Consider the following 16568-nt stretch of genomic DNA (forward strand, 5'->3'; position numbering starts at 1 on the left):
GACAAAAACGTCTTGCAAGTTTGTTTCCTTTTTCTTAACACCGTTAATACAGTTGCGACTTGACTTCGAGGAGCAACTCATAGAACGCAGTGTACATAGTAGCCTTTTTTGAGGTTTTTAAAGACTTTGGTGATTTTTGAAGCTTTTCCAAAACTTCTTTTGCAGCCATTTGGTAAGTTAAGCTTTTAAAACTTTTTTTGGGGGGGGTTGGATTTTGGGTTGGGGTGTTTGGAATTCAAGGACTTGGTGTTGGGAAGGGGTTTGCAAGAATCTGGAAGCTTGTGTGTTTTTTTCTGCATTTTTATGATTTTCTGTGACCATTGGGCCACTCTGCTGTTTTTTTAAAAAAAATTCTGGATTTGAATTTCTGTGTGCTGGGTGGCTGGGGGAACAGTTGGGGAGGGGTTTGCAAGAATCTGGAAGCTTGTGGTTTTTTTTCTGCATTTTTATGATTTTCTGTGACCATTGGGCCACTCTGCTGTTTTTTATAAAAAATTCTGGGTTTGAATTTTGAAATGCTCTTTACAGTATGTGTGACTTTAAAGAGCACTTAATAAACTCTTGTTGTACCAAATTTGGCTTTGTTTGGACTTTTTTTGACCATAGGAACGCATTAATTGATTTTCAATGCATTCCTATGGGAAACCGTGCTTCGCAAGACGAAAAATTCGCTAGACGAAAAAATTCGCAGAACGAATTAATTTCGTCTTGCGAGGCACCACTGTATTCTCATTTTAGGCTTCAACAGAGTTTGGCCCTATAGAGATAGGTGGCGCCATAATAAAAATGGATGTCCTCCTCAGATCATTCACTAGAACAGGGATGGAAAACCTGTGGCCTTCCAGTCGCCGTGGCCTCCAACTCTCATGAGTCCTAGCCAACATGGCTAATGGTCATCACCAATGAGCAGAGCTGTATTCTAGCAAAATCTGCAAGGCTCCCCATCCTTGCACTAAAATTGAAGTGGATTTTCTGTTTCCTTCTCCAAAAAACTGGATAACTCTCTTTGTGCACAACCTTTGGCTGTATTGGCTAAGGCTGATAGGAACTGGGCGACCACTATCATCTGGAAGGCTTATTCCAGTGACAATGTAAGGTTGACTAAGAGTGAATAAATAGCCCAAGCTAAAAGTACCACATCTCTGTATCTAAGGAACGTGATAACAGCTCCAGATATCAAAAGGACTGCCTTTACAACACTATCCTTTTTGAACAATGTCTTCGCCATCTAAGGATCAACCCTCTGGGTCACCATCTACGAAAGTTCAAAGGGCAGTCACCATCTGCTAAATACTTTTCCAAAAGCGGGTGCCTATCCTGTAAGGGATGAGGGAGGTCGGAGTCTAGAAGTTGGGCTTTCCTTAAACCTCCATTGGACATTTAAGATAAACATGGCTTTGTTTATAGCTTTTATATCTGGCTTTATAACTCTGGGACTTCTGGGACATATGGTCGTAGAAAAGAAATCATTCCTATGTGGAAAATATAGGGTGGGGGAGAGGAAAAAAGGAATACTGTCAAGCTTTGAGGAATCGACTTCTTCCCCCCCCCCCCCACATGGCAGTAGACAAGAAGATCAAATGAAAGAAACGTCTTACCACTTAGAATCTTTAATAATCACAGCGAGAGAACAAAGAACACATCTCCTAGAAATGGTGGTCCCTCCCTCCTCCGTCCCTATTAAACTACGTCACTTCTAGGTCTTGTAATCTGAGCTTGTACCCTCTGCGCTTTCTCTTCTAACACTTTCTGAGCTCTCTGTGCCTTTGAAGAAGGGGGGTGAATGCTGTACAGAGACTGTGAATCTGTTAACCAGAGTGGTTCATGCTCTAGTTATCTTCCGCTTGGACTACTGCAATGTGCTCTATGTGGGGCTACCTTTGAAGGTGACCCGGAAACTGCAATTAATCCAGAATGCGGCAGCTAGACTGGTGACTGGGAGTGGCTGCCGGGACCACATAACACCGGTCCTGAGATATCTGCATTGGCTCCCAGTACGTTTCCGAGCACAATTCAAAGTGTTGGTGCTGACCTTTAAAGCCCTAAACGGCCTCGGTCCTGTATTCCTGAAGGAGCGTCTCCACCCCCATCGTTCAGCCCGGATGCTGAGGTCCAGCGCCAAGGGCCTCCTGACAGTTCCCTCATTGCTAGAAGTTCCATTACAGGGAACCAGACAGAGGGCCTTCTTGGTAGTGGCGCCCGCCCTGTGGAATGCCCTCCCTTCAGATGTGAAGGAAATAAGCAGCTATCCTATCTTTAAAAGACATCACTAATTATTATTATTATTATTATTATTATTATTATTATTATTATTAGCTCTCTCTCTTCTAGTGTTTCTTTTGCTAGCAGTTCCCCATCCAGTATTTCCCAGCTTCTGCCTTCGGAACTAGGCCCCTCTGCAAACCACTGTTCTAAATCTATAGTGTCCTCCTGCTCCTGGGAAGATTCAGGAGCAGGGGGAGGGGGAGGCTCCCATCATTCTTCCTCATTGCAGCCCTCTTCAGCACAGTCCCTGACTAATATTGTGTTTTGAGGTGTGTGCGCTTTGGGGTCTATACATTCCTTCTGAAAGCTAAGAAGCCTTGTGGAACAAAGTATGCCCCTATGTAGGAAGGACAGAGGTTCAAAGAAGCAAACAAGGATGAGATGAAATCTTTCACGCAGGCCTCTTCCAGACTGTGGCTATTTTGCAAGTGGGATTTAACCCAAACCAGCACATTTAGGGTGTGTTATTAAGTTAGATTCAGCACTCTTGTGCAAGAAACTTGCTTTCCAAAAAGAAAAGGGGAGACCTTTTTGCGACCAGGAAAGTGCACTTAAAAGTGTGGGATAACAAGTTATTGCTGCAAGCTCGCAAACAAATCAGAATAAATGCTCAATAAACGGCAGACGTCATATAATCTCTTTGCAAACTTTGTGCAAACAAATCAATAAAGATGCCGTTTGGCAGCAGCCTCCAAAAGAGAAAAGGGAAGGTGTGAGCTTAGGAAGGACAGATGAACCCACTCAGCAGTTCTTTCCCTCTGTAGGGTTTATAAGCACTTGGTTCAAGAGTATGAGCGTAATGAATACAGAAATAGGAGAAGCCTGTGCGAGCTTCACTGCCTGGATCTAACTGCCTGTGTGTGTGCTTTTAATGTATTTTTCTTCTTCTTGGTTTTAGTGGGTGGGTGGGTGGGTGGGTGGTTGTTTGTAAGCCTCTCTGAGTTGCCTGCAACAAGAAGCAGCATCTAGTAAATTTAAATAATAATAATAATACCTACCTGAAAGAAGAGGCTGTCTCCACATTGTCTCCAGAGAGCTTCTGACCGTGGCTTGTTTTGACAATATTTCTCGTATATTTGGAGATCTTCTTTCTGAATCAAAAAGAAAGCAAATGTTAAACAACAAAAAATAAGCAACCGAACATCTTCTTTCCCAAATTATTTATTAAATTAGGTGATTTGTATACCACTTCATATTTCAAATGAAATCTGCAAGGAATGGGTGTGTGTCATAATTCTGCCTGCCTTCTAACCATGGTTAACAAATAGGAAACCAGGCTGATGAATATACGCTTCCTCTGCACAGCCCCTCCAGCGGAATAATGTCTTCTCCCCCGACCTCAGCTCTCTTTATAAAGTCCAGTGTTAACCACGGCTAAGGCTAACCAGGGTTCCCCTTAATTCAGATCTGAACCACATTCATATCACAATTTCAGAGCCTGCTTGAAGGGAAATCTTGGCTAGCCTAGATGCCACTTTCCAAACTACACCAAACAGGTTTGTGGTGATGTTCCCGGCATGTTCACCCAAAATAATTCTTAATCAGCCTGCATTTGCAGCACACATTTAAAGCGCCACTATAGCAGTCATTTCTTCAGCCAAAATGGGAACTATAGTTTGCCATTGGCGCTACAGTGGTACCTCAGGTTAAGAACTTTATTCGTTCTGGAGGTCCGTTCGGGAGAGTTGAAAGGGACCCTGGGGTCATCTAGTCCAACCCTCCAAAATATAGGGTTCACAGCAAGATTTCGCAGCAAGATTTGTACTACCAAAGAGGCATACACATTTAAGTACAGATTTATAGCTGGGAAAGGAAACATCTATGCTCATATCATGTACTAAGGAAGAGGAAAATAAAAGTACATAACTTTACACAGAACCCTTTTTGCAGATCTTGAGATAGTTTGAGTGAGTTTGAAATGATATTTAAGGAAGAAGTGAACAGTTTTCGTAAGATAGGGAGAGGATCTCTTATAAAGCACAGTTAAAGCAGCCCTAGATTTGATTTTTTTAAAGGGAATACACAAGTGTTGCCCCCTCCCCTCTTTGCAGTTTCCTTTAAAGGAAGCTTACTCGGGAGTAAATTTACCTGGCACAGAAGTAAGAAGGGAGAAAACAACTGAAAGAGGCAGAGTGAAACAAGGGGGAGGGGGGCATTTTCTAACAAAAGAGGCCATGAAGTCTTATAGAGACTGATATCAGGAGCCTTACAATAACTCTTCTGTCCAACCAAATCAAAGTTAAAACTGGACTCAAATATTTTTTTCTTAGAATGAACACCATACTTTTATAGGCATACGCTTAATGAAATACATACACTGCATTTTAGCTTGAGAGAGCAGTTGTGCTCAACTAGGCTTTTGCAGCAGAAACATTAGGTTAACTTCACCTTCTCACAAACTCAAAAGTTACAACAGAACATCATTTACCATCAGACTTAGAATCACCCTCCTCACTTAAAACTAGAAGAAAGAGGTGGGGTAATCCCCCTTCCCTTTCAGGACACAAGTAGCACGTATACAGGATTTCACCACTTGGGAGGGAAACTCTCTTTTAGAGCCTCTCTCAAATAACAAACATTTGCACACTCCATTCTCCATTTTGTTTTGTTTTAAGATTGATAAGGCGCAACATGGCTTCCTTAGATTTAAGATTTTTTGAAGCAAGCTTGCAATTTAAAACTATGTGCATTTAAGAACATGGGCTGTTATTATATCTACTGCCTTCTGTGCACCATTAAGTTTACAGTTTCATGTTCCAGCTCTAGGCTACAGTTTAACAACACAAACTTGACCATTTTTTCCCCTTTATTTTATTTCTATTTTTTTCTCTAATTGGAGATGACAAGCTGGGGGGCATATTAGAATCCTCTCTGGGGCAAAAAGGCTTCATGGAAGCTTTGTTGCCAGGAGGAGTCCAGCTAGGGTGTTTAGTGAGCTCCCATTCTCTCATATGTTATTATTGGGCTTTTTTTCCCCCGTTAACGAAGTACGCTAAAGACAGAAAGAGTGGAAACACACACACAAGGGAGGAAAGGCAATGGGAAAGAAAGGGGGGACAGAAAAAAATGTCCTTTCAGTACTCAAAGTACCCTTGACTAACACAATTCCTACATATCTACAAGCTACAAACTCATTTCAAGAAATCTTATACATGAACTCAAACTCCAGCCACGGGACTCCTTGCCCGAGAAAACTTCAGCCACGGGACTCCTTGCCCGAGAAAACTCCAGAAAATGGCAGAAGGATATATCTAAGTTTGTCTGGCAGGGCAAAAAGCCCCGAATAAAATTTAAAATACTAACTGATTCAAAAGAAAGAGGGGGGTTTGCCCTGCCGGATTTAAGGTTGTATTATGAGGCTGCAGCCCTCTGCTGGTTGAAGGATTGGTTCTTGTTGGAAAACACTGATGTCCTAGACCTCGACAATGTTTATGGTTGGCATGCATACTTGTGGTATGACAAGGCAAAGGTTCATAAATTGTTCAAAAACCATATTGTCAGAAAATCAATCTTTGCTGTATGGATGAAGTATAAGGATTTACTAGAAAGTAAAACCCCGAGGTGGTTATCACCAGTGGAAGCCAAGGTTTCTAAAAAAAGGCCCAATATGGAGGCCTACTGGCCAAAATATTGGGAATTAATTGAAAGAGTTGGAGACAACTGGAAGCTCCAAAGCCAAGACAAGTTAAAAAATAAGGTGCGAGACTGGTTACATTATGCTCAAATTCAAGAGGTTTTTAAAATGGACAAAAAAGTTGGTTTCCAGGTGGAGAAATCGAAACTAGAGACGGAGTTATTAGAACCCAAAACTAAGGTACTTTCGAGAATGTATAACTTGCTGCTTAAATGGAATACACAGGATGAGACAGTTAAATCTGCTATGATAAAATGGGCACAGGATGTAGGACATAACATTATGTCTGCGGACTGGGAAAGGTTATGGAACACCGGCATGAAATTCACGGCATGTAGTGCCTTGAAAGAGAACATTATGAAAATGGTATACCGGTGGTACATGACCCCAGTCAAGTTGGCTAAAATATACCACCTGTCTGACAATAAGTGTTGGAAATGTAAGGAGGCAGAAGGGACATTCTTTCACCTCTGGTGGACCTGCCCGAAAGTAAAGGCCTTCTGGGAAATGATATACAATGAGTTGAAAAAGGTATTTAAATATACCTTTCTTAAGAAACCAGAGGCCTTTCTGCTGGGCATGGTGGACCGGAAGGTGCCAAAGAAGGACAGAACTTTGTTTATGTATGCAACAACAGCAGCAAGGATCCTCATCGCAAAGTACTGGAAGACACCAGATTTACCCACACTGGAGGACTGGCAGACACAGTTGCTGGACTACATGGAGCTGGCAGAAATGACTGGCAGAATTCGAGATCTGACCGAAGAAACAATAGAGGAGGACTGGAAAAAATTCAAGGATTATTTGCAAAAATATTATAAGTTGTTTGAATGTTAAGATTGTGCACGATTAGGAAACGTCACGCTTCCGCAACCTATTTAAGCAAATGATAAAGTAAGTTCAGATTAAAAAGAAAAGGAAACAAATTTGAAACAATATATTATGTTTATTGTGAAGGTAGTAAAAGTAAACTACAAACTTTTGAAATTGGTAACATAATAAATTCAAAGATATAATAAGTGGTGAAACAAGGTAACAAATTGCTGATCAGGTTAGAACAATGAATGCAATGTTGGGAAGATGTGGGGAGGTCCAAAAGAAAGTAAATCTATGAAAGATGATGTGTAACATATTCAATTTTTTCTTTTCTTCTTATTTTTCTTTATATATATATATATATATAAATGTTTCTTGCATGTTGCTATGTAAATTAACTTGTGAACCTATGAAAAGAAACGCAATAAAAAATTTTATAAAAAAAAAGAGAAAACTCCAGCCACGGGACTCCTTGCCCGAGAAAACTCCAGCCACGGGACTCCTTGCCCGAGAAAACTCCAGCCACAAAACTAAAATTCCTTTTCCTCAGCGCTGCTTCACAAGACTAATCCTACTGTGGGGCCCCACTTCGTGAACCGCCCCTTCTACCCTCCACAACAGCCTCTTGCCTAGCCTTTGAGACTAAGTTTGGGCTCCCTACTGGACGCCTGCGCTGTGCAGTGCCAGATTGGGGGTCCGAGAAAACAAAGTTTTGAAAGGGGAGCAAACGACCTTGCGTTCTCACATACCCAGGTCATCCCTAACAAAGGTCACCAGGCAGGAGGGGAAGCTTCATTTGCATAGTTAGGGTAGGTGGAGAGTAAGAGAATACTTGAAAGACTCCTCTGGACGACTCCGAGAGAGGGATGTCAGAGAAAAACAGTAAAAGAGCCACGCTTTCCCGGACTCAATTCCAAGACGGAAAACGGGGGAGAAAAGGGATAGAGAGATTAAGACGTTCCTGGACGACCCCGGGGGGGGACGTCGGAAAACAGCAAAAGGTACCACAATTTCCCCGGCCAAGCACCACGCAAGAATTTGTGGGGAGAGAAGGGGAAAGGTTTTGACGTTTCTAGACGACTCCGAGAGATAACGTCAGACAGAAAAGTTCCGCGATTTCCCTGGCCACCCTCCGAGGGGGAGAATCGGGGGAGAAAAGAATAGAGCTAAAACGTTCCTGGCCGACCCCGAGAGGGAACGTCGGAAATGAAAGAAGGAAAGTCTGGCTGTTGTGGGGACATTACTTTTCCACCCCCCTCCCAATGTATTTACTTCAAACCATACTCACGTTCGAAGATGTCCCCCCGCAGATCCCGGGATCCTTTTCCCTTAGCCGGCTTGACCTCGCCTTTGCTCCCCTGGTTGAGCTTTTGGTGACGATTGATTACCGCCCGCAAAGAGGAGGCAGGGAGAGGAAGAAGGATCTCTGGGCTAAGGTTGCCCAGTGGCGCCTGATCCCCTCTATCTCCCTCCTCACCTCTGCAGGAGAACCAAGTGTCCCTGAGCATGGTCGCCATCTGTTAACGGAAAAATCTGAGGGCTCCCTTGGACAAAAAGTAAAGACACCAACCAGGATAACTTGGAGCAAAACAGCAGCCTGTAGGCTTGGCCTTTATTGAACTGTTGCAACAGGGTATTCCCTTCCCTTGCAAGAGAGAGGAAAGACCCAGAACAATGGGCTGCAAGACCTTATAAAACTTTTGAAATTCCCCTCCTCTAGCTCAAGCCCACCCCCAGAAACATCATGCATACATTTCAGAAAGGAGGGGTTGACATCATGCATACGTTACAGAAAGGGTTGACATCATGCATACATTACACAAAGGAGGGGTTGAGGGAGGAGTTGTGGTGGTAACCTGAGTGTCCTGTCACCCAGCTGGTTCCTCCTTTCCCCCTCCCCATGAGTACTTTCCAGGTGACAATGGGGAGTTTGCAGTTTCCTGCCCCCAGAGGGAAGATCTGATCATTGTCCTTTGTTTCAGTCTGTGGTGAATCCACTGTTCTTTGTGATTTTGATTGTCTTCTGTCTGGGATTATCAGGGTTGACATAGCAACTGGGCAGGGCTCCTGTGGATGTGCTGGGATGGTGAAGGGATTATGGCTGACCAGAAAGCAAGCCACCCCCCTTTGATAGTCCTTGTCACATGGAGTAAAATAAAATGGAACAGTGCAAATCCAATGTATGGTTGATTTTCTATGAATTTATAACAGAAATGGGACGTATGTAGTGTGTGAGTGTGAGTGTGTGTGAAGTTTGTGCAAACAGAATGATTGGGGTGGGGGGGTGCCTGCTACAACCTGAAACTGTTCTTAACTTGAAGCACCACTTTAGCTAATGGGGCCTCCTGCTGCTGCCGCGCCGCCGGAGCACGATTTCTGTTCTCATCCTGAAGCAAAGTTTTTAACCCAAGGTACTATTTCTAGGTTAGCAGAGTCTGTAACCTGAAGCGTCTGTAGCCTGACGTGTCTGTAACCCGAGGTACCACTGTATAGAGTTGTTAGGAAACCCCTATTCCCCTCACAGAGAACAAAACCCAGAGGGGTTTAACAGTCGATCCTTGTTCCTTGGGAACTCTGAAAATCACATCTATGTGCAGGAAATAGGGGTCTCTTAACAACTCTAAGCACCCTTAACAAGCTACAGTTCCCAGGATTCGTTGTGGGGAAGACATGACTGTTAAGCAGAAATAGAAGTACTTTAGCCACAGGCTGCTGGAACATGGGAGAGGGGTCCTACTCCAACGGCCACTATGAAATAATAATTCTATCATTCTATCATCATCATCAACAACAACATCATTTGTGTGAAGATTAAGATAAAATGGTGCCTGAGTGCTACATAGACATATTTATAATTTTGTGTTTTATGAGAATCATATGAGGATTTTTATTAATGTATTCTTTTCTATAGTTTTTTCTGTTGGATATACTGTCTTTTAAATTCTCTTTTAGTTTAGTTCGAATTTTAAAAATTTGATTTAAAAATCTTTACACAAAGAATCTCTCCAAGTGACTTAGGGTGGATCTACACACAGAGGGGGAAAAAACCTATAAATAATTCAGAAATTAAATTGTTATAACAAAAGAAAAAAATGCTATGGAAAATAGCTTAGAATTTTTTTTTGCTCTCTGGCGCCACCCGGCATTGCATGTTTACAACACATTCAAAAAGCTGTTTCTTGCCTAATGTAGTTGAGTCCTTACAGAACCATAAAATACAAGGCAGTTAAAAACCAAACTGCATGAAAAAGTAAGTAAAAAAAAGGACAAAATGGCTAAAAAGCGCTCGTCCGATAATACTACCAAAAGGATGGATATTTAAACTTTGCATCACAGCAAAGGGCGGAATCACACCAAGGTACGGCCCGACTTTAAGAACACCTAGAAAGCCCTGGGAATGCTTCAGGATAAAATGAGGTGCTCATTTTCTGTCTGAAATCAAGTTTGTCGTTGAGAGCCACAGATGGGGAACTATCTGTGCCAAAGTAGACAGAAGGCCGCCTTGGTTAGAAGCAGCACCAAACCATATAAACAGAACCCAGCCTCCTCTTTTCTTCCAGCTACTGCCTCAAGAAAAGAAGAATCTTTCAAGAGCGGACATGTCTCCCTCAGCTTGGATTTTTTGTGCTGTGTCAGGGAGAGCACGAGAATCCAAGAGAATTACGTTTTGGGATGAGCACCGGGCCCCTCTTCACTCCCTGGAAACAAAGCTTGAATTGTGGCCGAAGGTTGGCGCAGACCGTGCCTCCGTGCCTCAGCGTCACCAGTAAAACAGGAATGCTTTAATGCTTCAGAGAAGATGGTCAGAAACAAAAAAAGGCTATTCCTCACAGGAGCTGCAAGGATTTCACAAATGAGCAATTCTCATTGCCTCTGCAAGATTTATAGCCTTGCCCAATTTATGAGGGACCACGTTAACGGCTTTTTAAAAACAAAAAAAACAAAAAGCCCCCAAACCCAACACCCTAATTTTTCTTTCCTCTCCATGGAGAAAAATAGCTGCACAGTTTCTGCTCGATGGGCACGGGACTTTTAAATACACAGCGCATCAAAATTAATGGTCTGGTTTAATGCAAAATTAACAGTAAATTTGTTTCGGGAATCTAAATAACTCATCGTGTTCTCTTCCATGCCTGACAGACCACAAAAGTAACCAAAGCAACGAGGAAAATAAAACCAAGGAGCTCCACAAACACAAAAGGCAACGCGAACCAGATCATGTCTGTGATTCTGATGCTCGCAAGTCTCCAGCTAGATTTGTTTTTTCTGAGGGTTTGGTTCCTCTGCAGATAGAATCATAGAAGGGACCTTGAGGGTCATCTAGTCCAACCCCCTGCAATCAATGAATCTCAACTAAAGCATCCATGACAGATAGCCATCCAACCTCTGCTTAAAAACCTCCAAGGAAGGAGAGTCACCCGAGGGAGACTATTCCACTGTCACACGGCTCTTCCTGTCAGAAAGTTCTTCCTTACGTTTTGCCGGAATCTCCTTTCTTCTAAACTGAAGCCATTGCTTCGAGTCCTACCCTACGGAGCAGGAGAAAACAAGCTTGCTCCATCTTCCATATCAAATTTTCTCCCTGTCTCCTCTTTTCCAGGCTAAACATACCCAGCTCCTTCGACCGTTCCTCATCAGGCTTGGTTTCCAGACCCTTGATCTTCCTGGTCACCCTTCTCTGCACACATTTCAGCTTGTCCATATGCTTCTTAAATTGTGCTGCCCAGAACTGGACATAGTACTCCTTCCTGGTGTGGTCTGACCAAGGCAGAATAAAGTTACTATTACTTCCCTGGACATTATACTTCTGTTGATGCAGCCTAGAATAGCTTGAGCTTCTTTTCTTTCTTTCTTTCTTTCTTTCTTTCTTTCTTTCTTTCTTTCTTTCTTTCTTTCTTTCTTTCTTTCTTTCTTTCTACTGCTTTATCACACAGTGGACTCATATTAAGTAGTGGCCCATTAAGACCCCAAGATCCTTTTCATATCTACTACTGGCACCCTTGAGATTACCTGGAGAAAGGGTGGGGTGCAACTTTTAATAACTAGATAAATAAATTAGCAGAAGGCAATGCATGCATTCCTTGGATAAATGGTAAAGGTAAAGGACCCCTGACAGTCAAGTCCAGTCACGAACGACTCTGCGGTTGCGGCACTCATCTCACTTTACTGGCTGAGGGAGCCGACGTTTGTCCGCAGACACTTTTTCCGGGTCATGTGGCCAGCGTGACTAAGCCACTTCTGGCGAAACCAGAGCAGCGCACGGAAACACTGTTTACCTTCCCACTGGAGCGGTACCTATTTATCTACTTGCACTTTGACGTGCTTTCGAACTGCTAGGTTGGCAGGAGCTGGGACTGAGCAATGGGAGCTCACCCTGTCACAGGGATTCGAACCGCCGACCTTCTGATTGGCAAGTCCTAGGCTCAGTGGTTTACACAACAGTGCCACCCACGTCCCCTCGGATAAATACAATTGAATAAAATCAATGTGCTAATTCCCTTCAAACTGCTTTTTAGACTGAAACACAAAGGCACTTATTGCTTATGGAGCAGCTTAGAGAAGCCCCTGCAAAGATTGCTATTTATTTTGCAACCTTTTTAGTTGGTCCTAATAAAGGCATGGCCCTGTCATTTTTTATTTTTTATTTTTTTAGTGCTATTGGACCAATGCAGGTACAAATATTTGATAAATAATCAACTTTAAAGCTTTGCTTTTCTGGTGCTCTTTCTAGCAAAATCATGAATTATCTCCCTGATGTTAATTTCTCTTGCAGGCACACACGACGGAAAAAATATCCTTGCTCCATAGAGCTATGCACACTTCCTTGTATGTTAGTCGCAGGGTTTATTTATGTATAAATAACACCAGTGAAGATAGCTCATTTCCTTTTGGAGAAGTAGGTTTTTTCTTTCTTTCTCAGGTGCAAGATATCACATGGAAAATTCTCTGAAGAAGCGTTGGCTTGTTTCTGAAACAGACATCTACTGATTTATATTTGGGTTCTGCAGATCCTACAAGCTGCCTGGGTTGTTATGATGCCCTATCCCTCACTTCGACTGACTCTCCTGGCTCTGCACAAAGAACGCTGGAGCTGGCGGTATTGAGAGATGATGTCACATAGGAAAAGCACAAATCTGTATATCTCAAACCGCCCAGGCATATTCTCTGAGTCTTCAGCTTGGGACAAGCAATGTAAAGAACATTGCTTGTTCTGCTCTAATACTCCTGGTTGACTCCAGCAAATATAACAAGATCTGTAAAGCAGATTACGTGGAAATAAGTTTCCGTAAATATAGTCAAGCACGGTCAACAATGTAGACTCAGTTTCTTTCCTCATAGTAATATGATTGAATCCTGAGCTGGGCCCCTTGGAATCTCTGGGACTCTGTAAAATGTACCCCCAGCACTACGCTTGTGTCATGGCTATTATTGTTTATTTTTATTATTTAATAAATTTGTATATCACCCTTCATCTGAAGATCTCAGGCAGTTGACCGAGGAAAGAGCCTTTTCAGGAAACGGTGTCTGTTCTCCCCATATCTAGTTCCTTCATTGTCAATGTTTAGGTTAGTTACGACCTTTTAATTCCCTGAGTCTTTAATGAACAGGGATATGTCTAGTATTTGCTGAAAATGTATGCACAGCCTGTTTTATTTGCCATGTTATCAGTTGTATGCATAGCTGCCAACTTTCAGATTTGAAAATAAGGGATCAGCAGCCTCACCTGTCCCAGGGACAGTCTACGGTATACAGTATCTAACAATCCGGGATACCAGTGGGAAGCAGCGGGAAACGGCGCTGGAATAAGGGAATTTCCCGCAAAAAAAGGGAAGGTTGACAGCTATGGTTGTATGTATTTATTTAATTTGTATGTATTTGTAAACCACTTAATATTTAAAATCTCTGAAAGTAAAAACCCCAATAAAAGAGCACCATAAAAACATGCTGCTTTCCCCCCAACCGGCATTCATAGAATCATAGAATCATAGAATCATAGAGTTGGAAGAGACCACAAGGGCCATCAAGTCCAACCCCCTGCCAAGCAGGAAACACCATCAGAGCACTCCTGACATATGGTTGTCAAGCCTCTGCTTAAAGACCTCCAAAGTAGGAGACTCCACCACACTCCTGGGCAGCAAATTCCACTGTCAAACAGCTCTTACTGTCAGGAAGTTCTTCCTAATGTTTAGGTGGAATCTTCTTTCTTGTAGTTTGGATCCATTGCTCCGTGTCCGCTTCTCTGGAGCAGCAGAAAACAACCTTTCTCCCTCCTCTATGTGACATCCTTTTATATATTTGAACATGGCTATCATATCACCCCTTAACCTCCTCTTCTCCAGGCTAAACATGCCCAGCTCCCTTAGCCGTTCCTCATAAGGCATCGTTTCCAGGCCTTTGACCATTTTGGTTGCCCTCCTCTGGACACGTTCCAGTTTGTCAGTGTCCTTCTTGAATTGTGGTGCCCAGAACTGGACACAGTACTCCAGGTGTGGTCTGACCAGAGCAGAATACAGTGGCACTATTACTTCCCTTGATCTAGATGCTATACTCCTATTGATGCAGCCCAGAATTGCATTGGCTTTTTTAGCTGCCGCGTCACACTGTTGGCTCATGTCAAGTTTGTGGTCAACCAAGACACCTAGATCCTTTTCACATGTACTGCTCTCAAGCCAGGTGTCACCCATCTTGTATTTGTGCCTCTCATTTTTTTTGCCCAAGTGCAATACTTTACATTTCTCCCTGTTAAAATTCATCTTGTTTGTTTTGGCCCAGTTCTCTAATCTGTCAAGGTCGTTTTGAAGTGTGATCCTGTCCTCTGGGGTGTTAGCCACCCCTCCCAGTTTGGTGTCATCTGCAAATTTGATCAGGATGCCCTTGAGTCCATCATCCAAGTCATTGATAAAGATGTTTGATTAGAAACATCTTGATTTGATAAAGAAGTTTGATTAGAAAATTCATTTGATTAAAAACAAACAAACAAACATCTTTGTTATATTAATACACACAAAACAGGATTAATGGAGCCCATAGGATTACTGAAGATTACTAGCTAGCAAGTATCTCACTTGTTGGGGAAATGACAGGCAAATGGTCCACAATGCATAGCAAATACGCTGAAAATGTTTTAGAAGATGGGATCCATTTTGGAAAATGGGCATGATTTTTCTCATCCACCCTCCACATGGCAGGGACCAGAAAGGAGGGCAGGTAGTGTAGAACTTGTTGTGCCCAGCTGCACCAGATGAAACTCATTTTTTTACACAAAAATAATAAATAAAATAAAATAAAATAAAATTTTATTATTTCTACCCCGCCCATCTGGCTGGGTTTCCCCAGCCACTCTGGGCAGCTTTCAACAGAACATTAAAAACAGAATAAAACTTCAAACATTAAAAACTTCCCTAAACAGGACTGCCTTCAGATGTTTTCTAGTAGTCAGATAGTCGTTTATTTCCTTGACATCTGATGGGAGGGCATTCCACAGGGTGGGCGCCACCACCAAGAAGGCCCTCTGCCCAGTTAAAAGCACAGGGGGCCAGCCCTCTTTTTCACCTGGCCACCCTAACACCTCTTCCTTGCAGGGATGTGGAGAAGCAGGTGTCTGCAAGAGGAACAAGAGGCTGCAGCTTTGGTAGAGACTGAGAAAAGACACAGAGATTTGGGTCCTGTAAACATCTTCGGGTGCTGGTTGATCTGATAAGAGATCAGACTCCGGAAAAGTTACATGATCTGCTCAACCTGTTTTTAAGTAAAGACAAGCATTACAAAATGCCAGTAAGTCTCCAGTTTCCTCCTTCTGAAGGAACATAGGGAACTGTCTTATTTTATTTATGTACTTATATTCTGTCATTTTCCCTGACGGGACTCTGTTTGCTGTTTGTTTAATTTGTATATTGCTCTTCATTCAAAAATCACAGGGTGGTCCACAACTCAAGGTGGATTACAGATAAAAAGGAGAACTGCTAAACACATGGGGAGGATCATTTATTAAAAAAATTAAACAGTGACAGAATTAAAACTATATCCATAGATAAAATCTATTAAAAACAAACAGATAGCTATAATTAAAGCAGCCATTTCCTTAAAAGCAGACAGTTCCCCAAGGCCTGTTGGAACAAGGTCTTCAGGAAGAAGTTTCAGTCTTCTACTGAGTCCATCTAGATCGGTTTTGCCCTCACCACTGTGGTTCCCAAACTATCCCTCTCCCCCCATCACGGACCACTTGAAAAGGGCTGAAGTCTTGGAGAGCCACTAAATGATTTTTCTGCCTGTTGCAGCCATTGCAATGCCCTGTGCTAGTATGCTGTATGGTTTTTAATTGTATTCTTACGGACATGCCACGGAACAACTGAATGAAGCTTTTGGACCCCAGTTTGGAAAGCCCTGGCCTACACGGATTGGTAGTGGCTCTCCAGGATTTCAGCCAGCGAGTCTCTCCCACCCTACTTGAAGATGCTGCGGATTGGACCAAGGATCTTCTGCGTGCCAAACAAATGCTCTACTCACTGAGCAACAGACCTTCTAAGCCAGCCATGTCCAGCACTGCCCCCCTGAAGCTTATCACCACTCAGAAAGATGAGGTGCATGTTAACACCACATGTACTTACTTACGTACATACACAATCCAAGTGAGTATGGGACCAGGAAGAAGCTTTACCCAGGGCTAGGAAACCTTCCCTAGGTAAAAGGATTGAGCAGGCATTTAGCTTGGAGGTGATTATAAGGTTTGGGGTTTGGAGGTGATTATAAGATTTGGGTTTAGCTCTACCTCAGGTTACAGAGACTTCGGGTTACAGACGCTTCAGGTTACAGATGCTTCAGGTTACAGACTCCGCTAACCCAGAAATAGTAC

At 42.8% G+C, this 16568-nt stretch overlaps 1 protein-coding gene across 10 annotated transcripts in view; it reads right to left on the reverse strand.

The window, feature by feature from the left end:
* Positions 1-16568, reverse strand: part of MCF2L2 (MCF.2 cell line derived transforming sequence-like 2) — a 231571-nt gene that overhangs the window by 53014 nt on the left and 161989 nt on the right. For all 10 annotated transcript variants that reach the window (XM_083503907.1, XM_083503906.1, XM_083503914.1 and 7 more), the window contains one exon: positions 3264-3356. In XM_083503907.1, the coding sequence (XP_083360033.1) occupies positions 3264-3356 (93 nt within the window). The remainder of the gene's footprint in view (positions 1-3263; positions 3357-16568) is intronic.

Source organism: Podarcis liolepis (genome assembly GCF_965112155.1).
Source record: "Podarcis liolepis genome assembly, chromosome: 5".
Taxonomy (NCBI): Eukaryota; Metazoa; Chordata; class Lepidosauria; order Squamata; family Lacertidae; genus Podarcis; species Podarcis liolepis.